This window comes from Mesoplodon bidens (genome assembly GCF_964165515.1).
Source record: "Mesoplodon bidens genome assembly, chromosome: 9".
In the NCBI taxonomy this organism is placed as follows: domain Eukaryota; kingdom Metazoa; phylum Chordata; class Mammalia; order Artiodactyla; family Ziphiidae; genus Mesoplodon; species Mesoplodon bidens.
In genome coordinates, this window is record NC_138166.1 from 20076529 (window position 1) to 20099091 (window position 22563).

At 39.4% G+C, this 22563-nt stretch overlaps 1 protein-coding gene across 1 annotated transcript in view; it reads right to left on the bottom strand.

Moving 5' to 3' along the window:
• COA1 (cytochrome c oxidase assembly factor 1) overlaps positions 1–22563 on the bottom strand; it is a gene marked incomplete at its 5' end in the record, with an annotated part of 103131 nt that overhangs the window by 51985 nt on the left and 28583 nt on the right. The window contains one exon of the mRNA XM_081243652.1: positions 275–327. Within this exon, the coding sequence (XP_081099778.1) occupies positions 275–327 (53 nt within the window). The remainder of the gene's footprint in view (positions 1–274; positions 328–22563) is intronic.

The following is a 22563-nucleotide window of genomic DNA, read 5'->3' on the forward strand; positions in this document are numbered from 1 at the left end:
TATAAGTGATATCATACAGTATTTGTCTTTCTCTGACTTATCTCACTAGAAATATTAAAGTTCTTCCAGCAGAAGGAAAATATCAAATGGAAATTTGGAACTACAAAAAGTAACAGAGGCCTACAATGTAAAATACATGGCTAATTGTTAACGACATTTTTATCTCATTTTTAATCTTTTTAAAGGTTAATTGCAGTGACATCAGCAAGATGGCACAATAGGGAGTTTTCTACTGTCTTTTCCCCAAAGACCAATGATTAGGACAATCACCTACCGAGAAGAATGCTTCTGTGCAACTGCAGAGTCCAGCAGAGAAGTTCCAGCACACTACGGGAGCAGAAACAGCAGAGATTAGATGCAGTGAAGAAGGTAAAAGGAACATATTACCCCCTCCCCAAGGTGGTACGGCTCAGTGCCTCTCACCAGCAATTTCTCCCACCAGGGAAAGTGAGAGCATGTGAATGAGTGCCCAGCTCCCCCAGCCGTACAGGGTGCTGCCAAAGGGGCCCACTTCTTCCCTGCCCCATCCAGGGCACTGAGGTGAGCTGAACAACGAGAGTCAGGGAGGGGCTGAGAGAACAGCTGCAGAGCCGGGAATGTGTCAAAGGGACATGGATCCTACTAACCATTTCGAGGACAGCATCAGGAAGCCCACCCCTGAGCTGCTGGGGACACCTCCCCTGCACTTCCCCATCTGTGCACCTCACTCACACACACTCCCACCCAGTGGCAGGCTCCCCATGCGTATCCCCCCTGCCCCACACTTTCAGTGAAGGGGTGTGTTCAACGCTCTGCATGCAAATAAAACTGTGTTTAAAGAGATGTAAATACAATGGAATGCTATTGAGCCATAAAAAAACAAGGACATCCTGTCATTTGCAACAACGTGGACAAACCTGGAGGACATTATGCTAAGTGAGATAAGCCAGACAGAGAAACAAATATACTGCCTGATCTCACCAATATGGAGAATCTTAAAAGGAAGATGAACACACAGAAACTGAGTAAGAAGGGTGGTTGCCAGGGGCTGCAGTGGGATGGGGAAATGGGGAGAGGTTGGTCAAAGGGTACAAACGTTTAGCTGTTAGATGAATAAATCCTGACGATCTATGTACAGCATGACTACAGCAAACACAGCACCATGTACAGCATGATGACTATATTCTGGTATTATATAACTGAAATTTGCTAAGAGTCGATCTTAAGGGTTGTCATACACTCACACACACAAAGTGAGGCAATGGTTGTGTTAACTTGATTGTGGAAATACTTTCACAATCTATACAAATATCAAATCATCATGTTGTACACTTTAAATATGACAGTTTTGTCAATTATACCTCAGTAAGGCTGGAAAAAAATTGGCTCTTTAAAGCAAACTTAATAATAATAAAGTATGTGGGTTTATAACATGCAGAAATAAAATATATGATAAAAATAGCACAAGATGAGAGTGCAGAATGGAAGTATATTGTAAGATTCTTGTGTGAAATGATGTATTACTTAAAGGTAAATTAATAAAGTTAGATATATAAACCCTAGAGTAACTACTAAAAATAATAAAACAAAAGGTATAGCTAATCGGCCAATAATGGAGATTAAATGGAATCACAAAAAAATACTCTATTAATCCAAAAGAAAGCGGAAAAACATGAAGAGGAGCAAAGATGAGACGCGTAGAAAACGGAGAGCAAGATGGCAGATTTAAACTTGATCGTATTGAAAATAAATGTAAACTGTCTAAACACTATCCTTAAAAGGCAGAGATTATCATAATGGATAAAAGAAAAAAAGCAAGACTCAATGATATACCATCTGCAAGAATTAGTTGGTCAATGACACTAATGTTCCTAAGGTCTACAAAAATATAAAATAGCCTCTTCCCTATACCTGGGAAATTACTGGATAGTGCAGGAAGGAGGGCCCAGAAAGGTCCTCACTTCACAGTGGGTCAAGAAATTTTGCATCAATAAAAAATTTTGCTGCCAGGGAGTGAACAAATGCAGAAAGTCAGAATTATGGATTCTGCCTTTCTGGCAGCCCTAACATAGAATGTGCTGAGAAGACAGACACTTTGGGTGAATTCAAGCCTCCCAGCCACATGGAGAATAACATTAATTTGAAAAGGTTGGGGGAGTCAGTTGTCCTAATTCATAGCACACTGACCCACTGAGGCTTCTGCAAAATCAAGCCCCCAATACCAATTAACTCTACAACAGTCATTGTGCAATGAGAAAAAACTTGGTGCTGTACCAAGTCAAGGATTACATCATTTGCAGGAGCTAATAGATATGTTGGCTACATCCTGGCAAGTAGGGCTATCAAACATGCACTTTAGCCTGCTGAGCAAGTCAGCCCAATAAAATAGGTAACAAGACAATGGCCCAGCATTTTCCTCCTCTGTAAAGTAAAAGCAAGATATACATTTCACTCAGTCTCTTTCATAAATAGGAAGATATGAGCAACTGCATTTTTTGCCATACAGGTAATTTCCCTGATAAGCATTACAAAGTGACAAAAAAAAATTTCTTAAGGGTTAGGGCAGGGCGGTTAGCACTACTGGATCAGCCTGAGCTTGAATTCCTGGAAAGTAGCAGACAACAACAGAATAGTTTCAAAATTTTACGTAGCCTCTTAACATGGATTGTGGTTTTTAAAGCCAATGAGCAAATAGTGAGGAGGTGTGTCTTAAGGATAGTCAGAGCTGAGTGAGAGTAGACAGTCTTACAGTGGGTTGTTTTACCCAAGGATCTAGGTGACAAACATGGAGCCAGGATTCATAAGGGAAATCAAGGCAGTCAATGAAATAATCAGGTGATGAGGGAAGCGGGAAAGCCAAGTGGGTGACTTTTTCTGAGGAGCGGTATAAATGCTTGCATTCATTTTCTATGGCTATTGTAACAAATTACCACAAACTTAGTGGCCTAAAATAACACAAATTTATCATCTTACAGTTCTGTTAATCAGAAGTCTAACACGGATCTCACTGGGCTAAGATCAAGGTGTCAGTAGGATACATCTTTTCAGGGGGCTATATGGAAGAATTTGTTTCTCTGCCTTTTGCATCTTGTAGAGGTCGCCCTCTTTCCTTGACTGTGGCCCCTCCCTCCAACTTCAAAGCTAGCAACAGCAGGCCTAGTCCTCACACTGCCATCTCTGGTTCTCTCTTCCAATTCCCTCTTCCACTTTTAGGGACCCATGATTAACAGTGGGATCACCAAATTAATCCAGGATAATCTCCATATTTTAAGGTCAGCTGAATAGCAATCTTAACTCCCCTTTACCATGTAACCTACCATATTCAGAGGTTCCAAGGGTTGAATGTGAACATACTGGCAGGGGTGGGGGGATGGCGACCACATCACTCTGCCCACCACAGTGCTGCCAGCAGCTTTCCATAGGGACTTCTCTACTCATTTCCATGAATACAGCAATGTTGTTTAAAGAGGGGAAACAGCACAGATTCAGGGAAATACAGGTAGCCATTGTGATTCCAAGTCTGTGATTCTGTAGATCTTCAGGAAGAGGTGTGGACAAGGCTGCCAAGAAAGCTTCAACAGTACTGCAGATTGGACTGGCTCAGAATAGAGTGGCTGGGAAACTGAGTGCCACTAAGAAGCACAAATACACAAAAAAGGGGGGGGGGGGTCAGGGGAGGGTCAGGGTTTGAGTCCAAGATGTGGCACTAACTGCAAGATCTTACTCAGGCAAGTCACTTAACTGCTGTGTCCTACTTTCCTCTTCTGTAAAATGAAAACGTTGATTTAAATTATCTTCTAAAGTCTCTTCCAAATCAAAGTGCTATGATGTAATATAATAGGGGAGAAAGGAAATAAGGAGACCAGAAGTTTACTCTCCTTAAATTTAAAACCGGGGCTTAGCATTTCATCTTCCCATGGGAATGGAGAAGAGTAAACTTTTTTATTTTGAAGCCAAATAAATGATACCTTGAAAACACTAAGTATGTGGGAAAATCTGACTCTCTAGCATCATTTCTTAAATTTTTTGACTAATCCATGTAAATTTCAAAAGCCAACAGATGACATATTTTGATGATTCTAATCATTAAAATATATAAAATGATAATATTATACCATTAGGAAAAGAAAGAAAATCTTAGGTTAACCAATCTTTGGTGTTGGGGAGGAAGGACTGGGAACAGTGGAGGAACCAGTTGCTAGGAAGCAGGAAGTGTCATCATTCAGGACAAATTATGAGTTATGAAACTGGTAACTAACATATTAATAAACACCTAGAACACAACCTTAAAAACAAAAAAATTAATCAAATGCCCAGTCTACATGATTTCAGAATACTAATTTTAAAAAGATAAAGTATTGAAATATCCTATGTAGTTTATCCTTATTACACAAGAATATTGCCCCATGATATGTGAATACTTACTGACTGTAGCAGTTCTCAGGTACTCAATATAACTCAATCTCCAGAAACAATACCTAGGGTTTTTGCCAGAAAGAACTGATTATAATCATTAACATCCTACACAAATGTACCAGAGGAATACAGAAAAGTATAAAGAATTACAGTCAACCTAAAAGTAAAGGAATATCTCCTCTAAAATAATAATCCAGATATCCACTTTTTGGCCTCAATTAATACTTACATAAATATTAGTAAGATAGGCTTTGGGAATTCAGAAATAAATCCATCTGGGTAATTTATACAGTGAAAAGAGAGCTACAGGGTTTGTATGTACATGACTGCCTGTTCTAAATGGTGAATGTGTAAAAGAAAACCAAGTGGAGCCAGCAGTCTAAGGACATCATAGCTGGAATTAGGGCTACAGTATTTACAGAGGGATCCTGGGAGGAAAGTTGTGGTTCTGGTGACAATGAATTAAACATTTGGAAACCTAAGCCCCAGTCCCCATATTCTCTAAAGGCCTAGGTTTGCTCACCTGTAAAATAACAAAGTTCTAGTGTTTGAGAGGCTAACAGCTATTTTTCACATTTACTGAGGGCAAATATTAAGAAGCAGGCGTACACTGTCAAATGAACGCCTTATGATGGATAAGGGAATAATTTTACATTAGAAAGTTTTGTTAAATATTGCAACATGCCATCCAAAGAGCCTGTAAATTACTTTTTTGTTTAATAGTAGAGCAGTTTTAGGTTCACAGGCAAGTTGGGCAGGAAGTGCAGAGAGCTCCCATGTATCCCCTGCCCCCATACACTCAGCCTTCCCCACTATCAACATCCTGAACCAGAGTGGGACACTGATTACAATCAATAAACCTACAGTGACACATCGTCATCATCCGAAGTCCAAAGTTTACATCAGGGTTCACTCTTGGCATTAACATTCTATAGGTTTTGACAAATGTATAACAACATGTATCCACCATTACAGTATCATACAAAACAGGGTCACTGCCCTAAAAGTCCTCTTGATTTTGCCCATTCATCCCTCCCTCCTTGCCAGCCCCTGGCAACCACTGATCTTTCTACTCAAATTACCTTGTTTTAAGGTCAAAGGCTTTCCTAGGACAAAGGTGGGAAGATTTTCTATATGGCCATTCAACATCCTAAGCTGTCTTTACTCACTGTCATACAACGTCACAGAGCACCTGAGCTTTGTCACTATTATAATAGTACAGTATAAGGAAACTCCCAGGAGAATGAAAATATTTCACTCAAGAAATTTAATAGTAGTAAGTTATTGGTACATTAATTATAACAATATTCTGATATTGTACTCCTCTAAACTTCAAAGAATTTTAGAGAATGTGGTACAAGGTGACTAGTTGAAAGCAAGCAAGCAGTATTTTTGTCCTTACCATTTTTTCCCAGTGGTCTTTAATATTTATGATGTTATTCTCAATCTTTATTTTTCAACAGGTGCTAAAGGTATAGCTAAAATAAAAGAAACTGGTATTTCCTGCTCCTGATAGTAATAAAAACCTTCATCATAATGCCCTACCAGCTTCTGCTTCCCGGCTTTCCATCAAGAAATGAAAAATTAAATTCACTGTGTGGCTCATTCTACAGATCAAAACTCCAGCTTTTATAATTTTTTTTTTTAACAGCAGCGGTCAAAATACTGGAAATCAACAGCTGCCAAAAAGCAGGACCTGGCAATTTACATCCATGAGACATACGTCACAGTTAAGAAAAACCATGGTGGCCATTCCTCAGAGCTCTTCCCTGACTCAAGCCTGACTTAGGGCTTGACTAAGGGCTGTTTTGCAAGCCCTAACCCTAGACTCAGAACCACAGTCAGGTAGGTATGGAAGACCCAAACTGCCCTGGATAACTGAGTGAGGCCCTCGTCACCTAGAGCACGTTTCCACTTGCCAAAAGAGCTCATTTCCAGTGAGACGGGGGGATAGAGCTGATGAGAGAGAAGGCGGAAAAGACCATGGTCTCTTATGGGTCTCCAACTACAATACACTGCCAGGAGGCCAGTTTTCAGATGAAGAGTTATCTTGGATGTTCAAGCCATTTTCTATGTATCATGTATCATTTTGGTTCACCAGATAACCTAAGGCAAGTACACTTTGATATGAAATCTTGTTGTTCAAGGCAGGCAGCAAAAGATCTGATTTTTTTTCAATTTATTTATTTTTGGCTGCGTTGGGTCTTCATTGCTGCGTGCGGGCTTTCTCTAGTTGCGGCGAGTGGGGACTACTCTTCATTGCAGTGCGTGGGGTTCCCATTGTCGTGGTTTCTCTTGTTGCAGAGCACGGACTCTAGGCACGCGGTCTTCAGTAGTTGTGGTTCGCGGGCTCTAGAGCACAGGCTCAGTAGTTGTGGCGCACGGGCTTAGTTGCTCAGTGGCATGTGGGATCTTCCCAGACCAGGGATCGAACCCATGTCCCCTGCATTGGCAGGCAGATTCTTAACCACTGCGCCACCAGGGAAGCCCAAGATCTGATTTTTAAAAATCAAATCTTCCCTAGCAGAGGGGACAATGACTAGAATGGGTGGGGGAACAAGTGTGGCTTCTGGATGGCTAGTAACGTTCTGTTTCCTGATTTGGGTGCTCATTAGATAATGTGTGCAGGTGCGTACTTTTATCAGTATTCATGAAATACTTCAATAACAAGCTCACAGCAAAACAAAAATCAAACATTCAGCAATAGAAACAGAGAGTAACAGGTAAGAATAGGCAATTCACAGAAACTCAAAAGGCCAATAACCTCTGAAAAGAAGTCCCACCCCTCTCGAACTCCAGAATCCTTTCCCTAATGCCCTCAGAAATACCTCTATCATCCCCAATTACTCAACCTTTTCTCAGACATTCCTGCCTGGGACACAACCCCGGCTGCACATACAATCACCTGGGAGTTTTAAAAAATTACCTAAGCCTGAGCTCCACCTCAGACAATCTGAGTCAGGATCTCCAGGGGCTGGGACCCAGGAAATGGTATGTTTACAAGCCCTCCCTGGTGATTTAAATGTGCAACCAGGGTTGAAAGCCACTGCCAACTGAAACCTGGCTCTCCCTGCAGCCCTCTTCAGTCCAGCTGTCTTTATTCTCACACTCCTCCCCCAACTAGGCTGGAGGCAAGAGAGATGCTCTTGTTTCTCACTGCCACTTCCAAACCACCGTCACACCCGCTCCCTATGATTCCAGCTTTCAATCGCACACTATCAGACCACACCGTCCCTAATTCTCCTGTTGCGGTCATCAACATGACCCCCCAACCTCACTCACTAATGGTTTTACCTCGCGGCTGTGATACTCTCTCCAACACTGTTCTTATCAAAATGCATAATGTAAGAAATCAAAAAATACCTTGAGACAAAAGAAAATGGAAAAACAACACAACAAAACTTATGGGATGTAAAAAGAAATGAAATTGAGTTATTTGTAGTGAGGTGGACGGACCCAGAGTCTGTCATACAGAGTGAAGTAAGTCAGAAAGGGAAAAACAAATACTGTATGCTAACATATATGTATATGGAACCTAAAAAAAAACTGGTTCTGATGAACCTAGGAGCAGGTCAGGAATAAAGACGCAGACGTAGAGAATGGACTTGAGGACACGGGGAGGGGAAAGGGTAAGCTGGGACGAAGTGAGAGAGTGGCACTGACATATATACACTACCAAATGTAAAACAGATAGCTAGTGGGAAGCAGCTGCATCGCATGAGGAGATCAGCTCGGTGCTCTGTGACCTCCTAGAGGGGTGGGATAGGGAGGGTGGAAGGGAGACGCAAGAGGGAGGGGATATGGGGTTATATGTGTATGTAGAGCTGATTCACTTTGTTATACAGCAGAAACTAACACACCATTGTAAAGCAATTATACTCCAATAAAGACGTTAAAAACAAACAAAAAAACAAACAAACAAAACTTAAATGCCTACATGAAGAAACAAGAAAAATCTCAAATGAACAACCTTACATTACACCTCAAGGAACTAGAAAGGAAAGAACAAACGAAGCCCAAAGTTTATAGAAGGAAAGAAATAAAGATCAGAGCAGAAATAAATGAAATAAAGACTAAAAAGACAATGGAAAAGATCAATGAACTAAGAGCTGGTTCTTTGAAAAGATAAAATGGACAAACCTTTAGCTACACTCATCAAGAAAAAAAAAAAAAACCTTTAGCTAGACTCATCAAGAAAAAAAAGAAAGGACTCAAAGTTCAAAATGAAAGGGGAAATGTTACAATCAATATCACAGAGATACAAAGGATCCTAAGAGACTACCATGAACAATTATATGCCAACAAATTTGACAACCTAGAAGAAATGGATAAATTCCTAGAAACAAAATGATGATTTAAATATCCGCACAGGTGATCCCTGACATCCTCCTCTCCTCTCAGAATCTGGTCCTTCACTTGACTACAGCTATTCATTCACACAGTCATACCGTAGAACTTGTCATAGCCAGTAACTTGACGCCCTCCACAATCTCAATTTCCAGCATCCTACTCTCCAGCCACCCCCTCATTTTTTCAGCTCACCTCCTCAAATATCTTTACTCCCCTACTTTTTTTTATACAAATTTATTCATCTATTTATTTATTTTTGGCTGCACTGGGTCTTTGTTGCTGTGCACGGGGTTTCTCTAGCTGCGGTGAGCGGGGGCTACTCTTCGTTGCAGTGCGTGGGCTTCTCATTGCAGTGGCTTCTCTTCTTGTGGAGCACGGGCTCTAGGCACACGGGCTTCAGTAGTTGTGGCACACAGGCTCAGTAGTTGTGGCGCACGGGCTTAGTTGCTCCACAGCATGTGGGATCTTCCTGGACCGGGGATCAAACCCGTGTCCCCTACATTGGCAGGCAGATTCTTAACCACTGTGCCACCAGGGAAGTCCCTTTACTCCAGTATTTTAAAGCCCAGTTCTACAACCCATTGATCCTACCACCTTTTACTGTCCTTCACCCAACCTAGAGTCCATGGTCCATCATTACAATCCCACTCTTTTGAACACACCCTCAACTATCTTGACCCCTCTTCCTCTATCATTATCACCAGGCAAACCCCAATCCTAGATAAATCCTACCTCCACCTTATCTGCACAGGTGAATTGTTTAACTCTGCTGACTGACCTCACTATATACCGATGACCACTGACTCCAAGTGGGCCATGCCGTGGCCTTGTAATCATAGACAATTTCTCTATTGTCCTGAATGATTAGATCACACCTTTTCCTCTCATCTCATTTCTACACCTCCTTCCCCCTCCCAGGCTTCTTAATTCACTGAGAAAATAAAAGCAGTCAGAACCTATCAGTTTACCTACATTTGCGCCAAAGCACTCTTGCCTTCCCTTTGCCACCATGGATGTGCTCCTATTAAAACCAGTCCCTCCACTGTATGCTACATCCCATCTCCTTTCATCTGCTCAACCTCATTCCAGCAATTCTCCCCTCTCTCTTATGCATCATCAATTTCTCCCTCTTTACTGTATCACTCGCCCCTATCTTTGAAAAAACTTTCTTAATCCTGTGTTTTCTTCTAGCAACAGTCCCATTTCTCTACACTGCCATGGAGAGAAATTCTTCAAAAGAGGTGTCTATTTTTGCTATCTCCAAATCCTGTCTTCCCATTCTCTGAGGGTATACCAACCTAGTCTTTTTTTTTTTTTTTTTTTTTTTTTTGGCTGCTTTGGGTCTTCATTGCTGTGCACGGGCTTTCTCTAGTTGCAGGGGGCAGGGGCTACTCTTTTGTTGCAGCACACAGGCTTCTCATTGCAGTGGCTTCTCTCATTCCCGAGCACAGGCTCTAGGCACACAGGCTTCAGTAGTTGTGGCACGCGGGCTCAGTAGTTGTGGCTCACAGGCTCTAGAACACAGGCTCAGTAGTTGTGGCGCATGGGCTTAGCTGCTCCGTGGCACGTGGCATCTCCCCAGACCAGGGCTTGAATCTGTGTGCCCTGCATTGGCAGGCAGACTCTTAACCACTGCGCCACCAGGGAAGCCCCACCAACCTAGTCTTTATCTCCTCACTACTCCACAGAAAAAGCTCCTGTGAAAGTCTTTAATGACCTCCATATTGTTAAAACCAAAGGTCAAGTCTCAGCACTCACCTTACTTGATCAGAGCATATCTGACATCACCAACCAATCCTTCTTTGAAACAGATTCCACACTAGGCTTCTAGGGCACTACTTGCTCTGGTTCTCCTCCTCCCAACCGAGCACTCATTTTTCAGTCTCTCTTGTAGGTAAGCGTCATCTTTCTGACCTCTGAACATTGGGCTGACCCAGGGCTCTTCTCGGACTTCTTTTCTATCTCCACATTCATCCCTTCATCCAATCTCACAGCTTAAACCCCTCCTCTATGCTGACATCCTTGCCTCTAGCTCAGACTTCTTCATATTCCAGACTCATGTATCTACCGGCCTCATCAACATCTTAACCTAAGTGCTAAGGAGGCATCTAGAACTTGCTTGCCCAAAATCAAACTCCTGAATTCTCTCTTCTCCCCAAACCTGATTCTCCCAGGAATCTCTTTCAATGAATGGCAACTCTAACCTTCCCACTGTCCCGGCCAAAAACTTTCATACGTTTTCTCTCACATCCCACATATAAAATATCAGCATACCTTGTTGACTCTGCTTACAAATATATCCAGACTGTGAACACTTTTCATCACCTTCATCTCCACCCTGGACTAAGTCACCATCATCTTGCTTGAATTATAACGACTCCCTAATTAGTCTCCTGTTTCTCCCATTAGCCTCTCTTACAGCCTCCTCGCAGCACCACAACACTCTATGATCCTTTTAAAGCCTAAATGAGACAATGTCTCTCCTCTGTTCAAAATCCTCACATTTCAGATGGTAATCACATTCAATGTAAAAGACAAAGTCTCCATAATGGCCTATGAGGCTCACTATTCATTCTCTCACCTCACCTCCTACTACCCCCTTGCTTACTCTATTTCAGCTGCCCTGGCTTCCTTGTGATTCTGTGAACATGTCACACACAAGGATCTTCTCATTTGTTATCCTCTCTGCCTGGAATGTTCTTCCTCCAGTGATCCACAAGGTACTTACTCTCTTCTCTCTCTCCACAGCACTTATTACCATCTAAGATACTGTGTATTTTCCTGTCCATTCATTTTCTGCCTCCGTTTACTAGAATGTAAGCACACGGGACTTAGCAGTACTCAGTTCATCCGTTGTGTGAATGAATGGTACTTATGCTCACTAATAATTAGTAAAGTGCAAATTAGAGCAATATGAAAAGTCATTACCTACCAATCATATGCCAAGAATTTAAGTCTGATAAAACCAAGAATGATCGGAGCATGGAACAGAAACTTTTATACACCAGTGGTGGGAGTATAATGCAAGTACTTTAAAGAACAATTTGGCAATATCTATTAAAGCTGAAGATGCATATACCCTTCAACCCAGCAATTACACTTCTATGTATATATCCTAGACCCTAGGACCCACAGAAACTCTCTTACAAGTACACAAGAAGATCTCTGCAAGAATACTCACTTCCATGTTGTTTGTAAATGCAAAACAACCAGAAATCTAAATACCTACCCACAGGAAATGTATAAATCATAATAGATACATATAACAGAGTACTATATAACAGCTAAATGATTAATGACCAACCTACAAATATCAACATGCTTGTTAATATGCTGAACGAATGAAAAGCAACTTGCAAAATGGTATTATAGTATGATGCTATGTGTGTGTGTATATATATATACACACACACATACATATACACACACACATATAACTGAATATATATAATTGAAAACACAGAAAATGAACCAATCTTGTATGTAACTATATTTCTATATAATAATATATATCAGGACAGTGGTTACCTGTGAGGAGGAAGGGAAGAAGAGAGAAAAAGAGAATCAGGGAGGATTATACAGGGTGCTTCAACTGTACCTATTTTGTTTTATTTCTTAAAAAAGAAAAGCCTGTCAAGTATGGGAAAATATTAGAATTTGACAGAAGTAGATGACAGCTATATGGGTATTTGTTAAGTTATTCTCTAAACTCTTCTGTAATCGTAAAATATTCATAATTTTAACGAAGTATATTACATTCTAAGAAAACGTATATGATTAAAATTTCCTATTTCCAAACTTCGTAAATAACAGTGGCCAGCTTCTTCTAATTGAAATGAATGGTAAGGCTGCCAGGGCTTCTCTGAAAATTCTGGAATTCCACAAGAAGAGGGTTGGCTGCCAGCACACTCACTCTTCCACCTCCGCTTCCTTTCCTTAAGAAGACCTTCGAGTGGCATATTTCTATTTAAATATTAATCATCTGTACACACTACCACATAAATACAGCCCTAGGGAGGGCTGTGAAGTGAAAATGCAATTTGAAGCAGACACAGCGGCACCAAGACCCATGTGAGTTTCTAAAATCACCAGTTGGTACAAATGACTGATGTAAAGGTAGATAACTACTCTTTGACTTAGAGCCTTAGGCTTCTGAATTACAGTAGGACCGGTGAGATCCCTTCTGTTTTCTCAGACCTTTTACCAAAATTAGAAAGTGCCGATGTAACTTGAACTCAGAAGAAAAATTCTCAAGATCACTAATTAATTAGAATAATACAGGATAAAGATCCAGGAACATTAAAGCATAATCTTTAGGAAAACTCATGATTGCAAGGTCAAAACAAAAGTTGTGGAATCACATATAATATGAAAAATTAATGTTTAGCCCTTAGATAAATCAGACAGGTTAATTTCACTGACAGCAACACAACCAACTTGTTCTTATAAGCAAGACTGTTTTTAAAAATCTCAAACGTGAAAACTAATACACAATTTGCAGAAGCAAAGGCATAAACCCAGCTGACTGGTATAAATGACAAACCTCTCCGTGCTATGGTTTCCTTGCTGTAATACCCTGTACTGAATACTTGCCACCCACTAACATTTACACAGAACCTTTGAGAATCACAGGACAAAAGGCAATGCAAAACCTGCTTTATAACCAGAGTGAAGGTTTAGAGTTGATTCACTAGGCAGCCATGAGCTGAAAATGATGAGGCAACTAGCACAAGAACAACTCTATTTTTCTAATTATTTGTATAAACTGTGTTAGTGGCTACATGATGTGAATCATCAATAGCTTGCCATACTTGTGATTCGTACTTGGTTGGGTACTTGGTTTCCAAGGACACTGATCTAAACTAGGATGTGCTTTTAAAAGCCCGTTATCAGCCATTACCTATGAAATAACTAATCTTCACAAGGAGATAGTGCTTGGAGGGCACACCAAGCACACACTTCTACCACACAAATGTTCTGTCTGTATGAGGGCTGACAGATCCATTCTGAAAAGCGTCTGCACGTTTGAAAGTCAGAAGCCCTCACCACCACGACCTCTTTATATTAGCTTAAACGTTTTTGCAACTGTCCACCAGAAAGTTTCAAATTCCGCCAGGGTTTATTTACACTGAAGAGACATCTAGAGCTTGGGAAAACTCAACAGCAGCACGGGTTAGAAAAGCTACAATTATATCCTGACTGCCTTCATCAAATTATAGGAGTGGGAGGTGAAGACACTGAGACACTCACAGAAGAACGAACCCTTAAAGGTGAATCCTGCACTCTGATACACGAGGATCAAACGCAGAAGTCACACATACCCCTTCGCTTAGTAAATTTTACAGGAAGAACAATGGGGAGTGCATAGTTCATCCTGTCATGAGAGGAGACAGTCGATGCACCTTTCTGGATGCAACCGAGGTACTTATTATAATTTAAAGTTCTTAATTCACTTTATTAATTACAGAGTTAATTATGTCTGTGTAAAGGGAACCGTGGGCTTTGCAGAGTCAACTTGTTATTGTTTTTAAAAAAAAGTGAAAACTTTTTTCTCTAAGTACTAATTAGCATGGGTGTGTTTTATATTCGCTCCTAATACAGTTCCCAATCTTGAAAGATACCACAGACAGCACCACTGTCACACTGTCACAAAAAGGAAATTTTAAACAATTCTGTTAGAAATGGTTTAACTGATTCATTATGTCCTGGAGAGAAGCTTATTTGATATCTTACAAGTAATACCACAGCTATTTAGAATGCTGTTAACATCTCAATACCTAATTAGCATATCATACAGGTTATCACTTCAGAATGAGAACTATCTTAGAAGTCCTGGCCAAAGGCATTTGAGAAATAAGTTGAAAGAGAAATTGGGAAGGAGGTGGGGAATTCCTGGGGCATGATTAGAGTCAGCCTGACTTTCCAAATACACAAATGCCAGGGCATGGGACTCTTTTAGGTACATTTTTGGTCTGCGCTTTTGATTCTTCATCTGGTAGACCTACGTTAAGGATTATAAATATATTTATATATCAGTATTTAACATCACTTTGTAAGCAATTAAAGGGCAAGGGAAAACTTAACTTCTGCCTCTTTAGTGTCCCTCACTAAACAAAAATCAAGAGTATGCCAGCAAATCCAGGATGCTCTATGATTCTGATGGATCTTGTCCAAATTAGGCTCTAAATATTTAGCATATTTAGCATCATCTGGTGGCCCATTTATTCTTTAAATTGGAGAAGGCAGTATGGACCATAATAAGTAATGTAAAACCTCAAATCAGTAATAATATCCCAACATCAGTGTAAATTAACGCTTTTGGAGTTGTTCAATTTGAGTCACAGATACATGGCTGTATGTTATCCTAATTTTGTCTATGTATGAAATTTTCCATAATAAAAGAACAAAAAAATGCAAGCCTCTGAAAGTAGCCTGATCTGTCTCATGGAAAAATTCTTTAGACCCACATTCTAACAAATTCTGTCCTCAGACTGCAAATATAATTTCTGGTAACATCAGAGAAAATAACTAGCAGAGAAGCCCTGATAAGTGTTCCAAAAATGTAGGATGATCCCTGAACGTAAATGAGGGGAAGAAAAAAACTTAAATTTATAGTTTAATACTCAAGCTCATACTGATCTTGCTGTATTTTATTACAGTAGTTCCATTTTAAAAAATGGGACGGCTAATGTTCTTTACAGTTTACAAATGTAGTAAGTCAAGAAAATGAAGCCATAGCAACATTGGCTTCTGCACCCAGAACAAATCCCTCGCTACTAGGTGCTCAGTAAAGAAGTACTTCTCAGGTTATCCTAGACAGGCGTCCCCCGCCTCGAAGAAATTATAATATGGACTAACGTATCATTATATCAACAGCAATAATGAGCTTACTAGGCCGATACATCCTGCCTACCTTACCTATTTTCATTTCTACAAAAGAAAGCTACAAACAAAACCAAAAAGCTTATGTAGACTCAGAACAATATACCGATACATCCTGCCTACCTTACCTATTTTCATTTCTACAAAAGAAAGCTACAAACAAAACCAAAAAGCTTATGTAGACTCAGAACAATATATGACTATGAAGAATCTTTTTCATAAAAAGTTAAAATACTTCTTTACCACTAAATTATTTTTAAAGAATAAAGTGTGAAAACTCTTTTAGTAACTAACAAATAAAAGTAGAGAACAAATTTCATCTTTTATATAACTGAAAATTTCATCTTTTATATTACTTTTATACAAATGCTTAGAGTATTTTGATTCGGAAGCTAAAAATGCATGTAGTAATATTAGAATCTTCAGTGACCCTTTATTCTCTATACCTTGAACCTGTTTAAATTCTGGTTTGAGCCCCTTATTTATTCTATGAGCCTTCCTAAGAATTCAAGGGTTAAAGCATAATCTAGAAAAGAATGCCACTTAAATTTAGTGGAGAAAATAGAGAAATTTTACATATTTAAAAAAGTAGGAGGGGAGAGGGGATAGGACTAGATAAGAATGACCATTTAACTGTATTAGGAATACTGGTATGCAATAAGATATTTTTTAAAAAGAGGAAAAGATTTTTTAATATCACCATTATTAATACGAATTGATATAGCTGATATGACTGTATAGGAAGATAATACAAAGAAATTATTCAAAACCATTACCAAAGAATCAATGAGGTTAATCAAGTGTGATATAAATGATAATCATAAAAGCCAACGTTTTTGTAAATGCTCAGCAATTAGAAGAAATTTGAAAACAATATTCCATTTGCAATTTGAAAAATAAATATATTAAAACTTTTTAAATTTAATAGAATGTATATAACTTTTATAAAACCACAAACCTCCTGGGTTAAAAATAAGGTTTGAAACAATAGAAAAAAATACCCAAAAAAGTGATAGCTTCCACTGTTTACAATTAAGACTTTTCTACAATGAAAACTAAAACAACAAATGTGTCATAAGCGTTTCATTGTACTTGTCATCTTTAAAAAAAATTATACTGTTTGTAGGTCACACGGAAACTTGGAGCATCTGAATTTTCAAGGGCAAAGTCACTTTCTGTATGTGTGCTGGCTAAAACGGCCCCTATCTAATCTTTAAAGAGTTCAAATTTATATCATCAAGCCCCAAATTAATCATTATTCAAAGGACATATGCAAATGCTAACACATGAGATGGAGAGGTAAGGACAATCTCGTACTGAATATTTACTGGGCATTATAAAGCTGGGTAGTTCTTTTCTTATTTTTCTATTGAAGTTGAACACAAGAAGAAAAGAACGCAGAACATAAATGTTCAGCTCAGTGAACGAGGACAAGCAAGCATCCGTGTAACCACCATGGAGGTGTAGCAACAGAGCACTGCCAGTACCACAAGTCCCCTCCTGATCCTCCCGATCACTAACCCCTTCCTCCTCTCCAAGGGGAACTATCATGACTTGTAAACACTGGGATCATACAGTATATATTCTTTAGCATGTGGGTTCTTTTGCTCAACATTATGTTTTTGAGATACATCCATTTTGCTGTGTGAGCTGAGTTTGTTCGTTTTCGTTTACAGTATTTTATTTCTAGGTAGGAACATATAATAATCTACTTACCTACTATATCACAGATGCACATTTTCCACACCTCCCTAATATGAAGCGAGACCAAATAATGCTGCTATAAGCATTCACATACATACCACTGGGTTGTACCATTCCTGTGCAGAGTGGAACAGCAGGGTCATAACGTATACATACATTCAGCTTCAACACTGCCAACTAATTTACCCAGGTGGTTGTACCGATTTATATTCCAGCAACAGTGTATGAGAACTTCCTTGCCCATATTCCTACAAACTATTGTTAGTCCTTTCAATTTAGTGTTCTGGTAGGTGTGTAGTAGTTACATGCCATTAGGGTTTTAGTCTGTATTTCTCTAATGACTTGTGGTCTTGAGCACCTTTCTTATTTTTACTGGACATTTGGCCATCCTTTTGGTGAAGTGCCTGCTCAAGTCTCTGACTCGTTTTTCTATTGGGTTGTCTTTTTCTCACTGATCTGCAGTGACTCCTACCCCCACCCTACTGGCACAGCCACCCCTCACCTCCAAGGAACCGTAACTCCAACAGGGACGATACTACCACAGTGAAGACCCCCGTGGGCAAGTACTAGTCTGCGTCATCTCACTAATCCCAGCCCTGTGTGGTGTGTTCTATAACTATCCCCATTTTAGAGATGAGGCAAAAACACACAGCCAAGAAATGAGAGAGCCCGGGTTCAAGTCCAAGTCTGCTCTGGGGATCCCAAATCAGGCACCCCTCACTGCTCTCCTGCCACCATGTGCCCACACAGTCTCACTGCTCACCCAGGAAGCCTCTTGGCTGCAGAGCACACTCCCAGGCCTGTTCCCTCAGTATGCTAAATCCTATCATGCCTTTATTCATTCCACAAACCCTGTGAAAGGAAAATCAAAATGAAGTCGGTATTGCTAACAGAGCTCTCTAAAATGGAGCCAAGAGGCCACCGAGGAAGTTGAGACTTATACACATCTCAGCCCAGATGGAAGAGCTCTTTGTCAGACTGCTGCCAATATCTTCTCCCACTCTGTGGCTTGCCCTTCCACTCTCTTAAAGGTGATTTGTGATGAACAGAAATTCTTTTTTTTTTTTTTTTTTTGCTGTACGCGGGCCTCTCACCGCTGTGGCCTCTCCCGCTGCGGAGCACAGGCTCCAGACACACAGGCTCCGCGGCCATGGCTCGCGGGCCCAGCCGCTCCGCGGCATGTGGGATCCTCCGGGACAGGGGCACGAACCCGTGTCCCCTGCATCGGCAGGCGGACTCTCAACCACTGCGCCACCAGGGAAGCCCAAAATTCTTGATTTTAATAAAATCCAGTTTATAACTTTCCTTTTGTAGTTAATACTTTTTGTGTGCTCTTTAAGAAAACTTCACATACTCTAAGGCCACATATTTTCCTATACTGTCTCCTAAAATATTTATTGTTTTGCCTTTCACAAATAGATCTACAATCCACTGGGAATTTATTTTGAGTGTGATGTGAGATAGGGGTCTTGTTTCACTTTGTTCCAAATGAATATACATGATGCTCTAGCACCATTACTGAAATACAACATTTCCACTGTTCTGTGTGTCACCTTTCCCATAAATCAAGTGTCTGTATACACATACACTTGTTGCTGGATTCCTTATTCTCTTCCACTGATCTGCTGAACCAAGAGTATTGTGTATCCTTGGACCAACAGAACACTGTCTTTATTAACCTAGCTTAATTTTCATTAAAAATCTTGAGACCTATCAAACAAGTTGTTCCACTTTGTTCTTGAAAAGTGATGGGCTTTTCTCAGCCTTTTGAATTTTCATATAAAGGTATCTCTTTTTTTTTTTTTTTTTTTTTTTTTTTTTTTTTTTTCTTTTTGCGGTATGCGGGCCTCTCACTGTTGTGGCCTCTCCCGTTGCGGAGCACAGGCTCCGGACGCGCAGGCCCAGCGGCCATGGCTCACGGGCCCAGCCGCTCCGCGGCATATGGGATCCTCCCAGACCGGGGCACGAACCCGCATCCCCTGCATCGGCAGGCGGACTCTCAACCACTGCGCCACCAGGGAGGCCCGGTATCTCTTTTAATGAGTGTCACATCCCTGTATGTAACTAAATCTTGTCAACCCACTTTAAAAAAACATGGCAAAGCAACCCTAAATAACTTATATAACTTGGCCGAGGTCATAAAACTGCACAGCCTAGATTTGAACCCAGGAGTGTGTTTGTGCAAAGGGCACACTTTACAATATCCTGCATGCCTATAAACTTACACGTGAAAATGTTAAGCCTAAAAATAAACACAAATAAAAATAACAATAAAGTATTATTTTACTACCTATTCAACTTATTATAAGTAACATAAAGATAACTAATTCTACCAATGCTGACAAATTTATTATGAAATTGGTACAACAGTACCAATTCTGCCAATAGAAGTGAAAATTACTACAATCCTTTTAGAGTTCTAAGAAACTAACAGTGATTACTACTAATAAAGATACAAGAGAACTTGATGTCCTGAAGGATTGATTTAGTTACTGCCTGCTTAAAGCCCGATTGTTATAAAATGTGGGTCATGTCTCACTCCCATTCTAGCACTATTAAGGAGATGAAATGGATAGATCTTTGGTAGGTAAAGGAGAGAAAAGATTCATGGACAATTCCCAAATGTCTGGCTTGAGCAAAGGGTACTCATAGAATCAATACTCTATGAACCAATATTTCTTTAGCAACTAGGCACTGTGCTAAGTGCTTGACATAAATTACCTCATCTCATCCTGCCAACTCTAGCAGGTATTATTGCTGCCCCAAATTACAAATTTAAAAAGAATAGGAACAGGAAAGAAAGTACAGGATATCAGATCTTAACTGAAACCTTCAGTTGCTAAGTTCTTTCCACCATAACAAACCTCTAATAACCCTGTGATATCTATTTCACAGCTGAGCTGAAAAACTAGATTTTCCACTGGGGAATACACAAGTAACTGGAAAACAACAGCCAGGCAGCTGTCAGAATTTCATTGTAACTGAATGTAGTAAGTCACATGGGAGCCTTTTGACATTATTGCCCCTAGCGAAGTCACCTTTGAAAACAATACTACATTTGTTTGCTTGGGGTTTTCTGCCTTTTTTCCCCCTTAAATGCTGGCACTGTAAGCTTAAAAAAAAAAAAAAAAAGATGTTAAGATCTTTAATCTATGTTAGAAACCATGTAACGGCTCACCCCACACTTTTTACAATCCCACTACAGTGACAGCAGAAATCTTGGGATTTGGTTTTTAACATATTCTGACACAAATTAAAACTAGGTATTACACGTATAAACAACAAGATCCTACTGTATAGCTCAGGGAACTATATTCAATATCCTGTGATAAACCATAATGGAAAAGAATGTGAAAAGAATATATACATGTATAACTGAGTCACTTTGCTGTAAAGCAGAAATTAAACACAACAGTGTAAATCAACTATACTTCAATAAAATTTTTAAACAACAACTAGGTATTACAGACTCATGAAAAGATAAGGGATCATTATGATACACCTTGGTATAACTGGGCAGAAGAAAATAATTTTTTTATATACATAAGAGGATTGGAACTCCAAGTAGGGAAGAAATGGATCTGCTTCATTCTGTACTCTTTAGACCACATTAGTAATACTGAGCAATACACTTACTCATCAGAGTAACAATTTTTATCTAAGAGTAAGATTTATAATGTAGAGTCCTGGAAATTATTTACAAAGTTTCTATTTCATTGGGTCCGAAGATGGGGCCTAGAAATCTGATTTTTTAAATGTTTCTAGAAAACAGCCAGAAAACAATTTAAAAAATGGCAATAAGCACATACCTATCAACAATTACTTTAAATGTAAATGGACTAAATTCTCCAATCAAAAGACAGTGGCTGAACTGATTGAAAAAAAATAAAAGACCTATCTAAATGCTGCCTACAAGGGACTCACTTCAAATATGAGAACAAACACACACTAAAAGTGAAGGGATGAAAAAAAAGATAATCCACGCAAATGGAAACCAAAAGAAACCTGGGGTAGCCATACTTAGACAAAATAGGCATTAAGACAAAGACTGTAGTAAGAAATAAAGAAGGCCATTACCTAACAATAAAGGGGTCAATATAACAAGAGAATACATGTGTAAATACTTATGTGCTCCCACCACCACAGGAGCACATAAATATATAAAGCAAACATTAACAGACCTAAGGGAGAAATAGACAGCAGTACATTAATAGTAGGGAATGTTAATACCACACTTTCACCAACAGATAGATCATCTAGACAGATAATCAATAGGAAGCACTGGCCTTAAATGACATGCTGACCAGATGGACTTACAGACATATACAGGATATCCATCCAAAAGCAACACAATACACATTCTTCTCAAGTGGCATTGGAACATTCTCCAGGATAGATCATATGTTAGGCCTCAACCAAGTCTTTAAAAAATTAAAAAGACTGAAATCACATCAAGCATCTTTTCTGACCACAAAGCTATGAAACCACAAATCAATTACATGCAGAAAACTGGAGAATTCACATATTTGTGGAGATTAAACAACATGCTGCTAAATAACCAATGGTCAAAGAAGAAATCAAAAGAGAACTCAAATTACCCTGAGACAATGAAAACGGAAATACAATTTATCAAAACTTACAGGATGCAGCAAAAGTAGTTCTAAGAAGGAAGTCCATAGCAATAAATGCCTACATCAAGAAACAAGAAACATCTCCAAGAATCTAACAAGACACCTGAAGGAACTAGAAAAAGAAGAACAAATGAAGCATAAAGTTAGCAGAAGGAAGGAAATAACAAAGATCAGCACAGAAATAAATGAAATAGACTAAAATGAGAACAGAAAAGATCAATGTATCCAAGAGCTGCTTTTGTTAAAAGATAAACAAAACTGACAAACCTTAGGCTAGACTCACCAAGAACAAAGGAGAGAGAACTCAAATAAATATAATCAGAAATTAAAAAGAAGATATTAAAACTGACACCACAGAAACACAAAGGATAATAAGACTACTATGAACAATTATATACCAACAAATTGAACAACCTACAAGGACTGGACAAATTCCTAGAAACATACAACCTAACGAGACTGAGTCACGAAGAAATATCAACAGAAAACTGAACAGACTGATTGCTAATTAGGAGATTGAAATAATAACCAAAAACCTCCCAACAAATGCAAGTTCAGAACCAGATGGCTTCACTGGTGAATTTTACAAAACATTTAAACA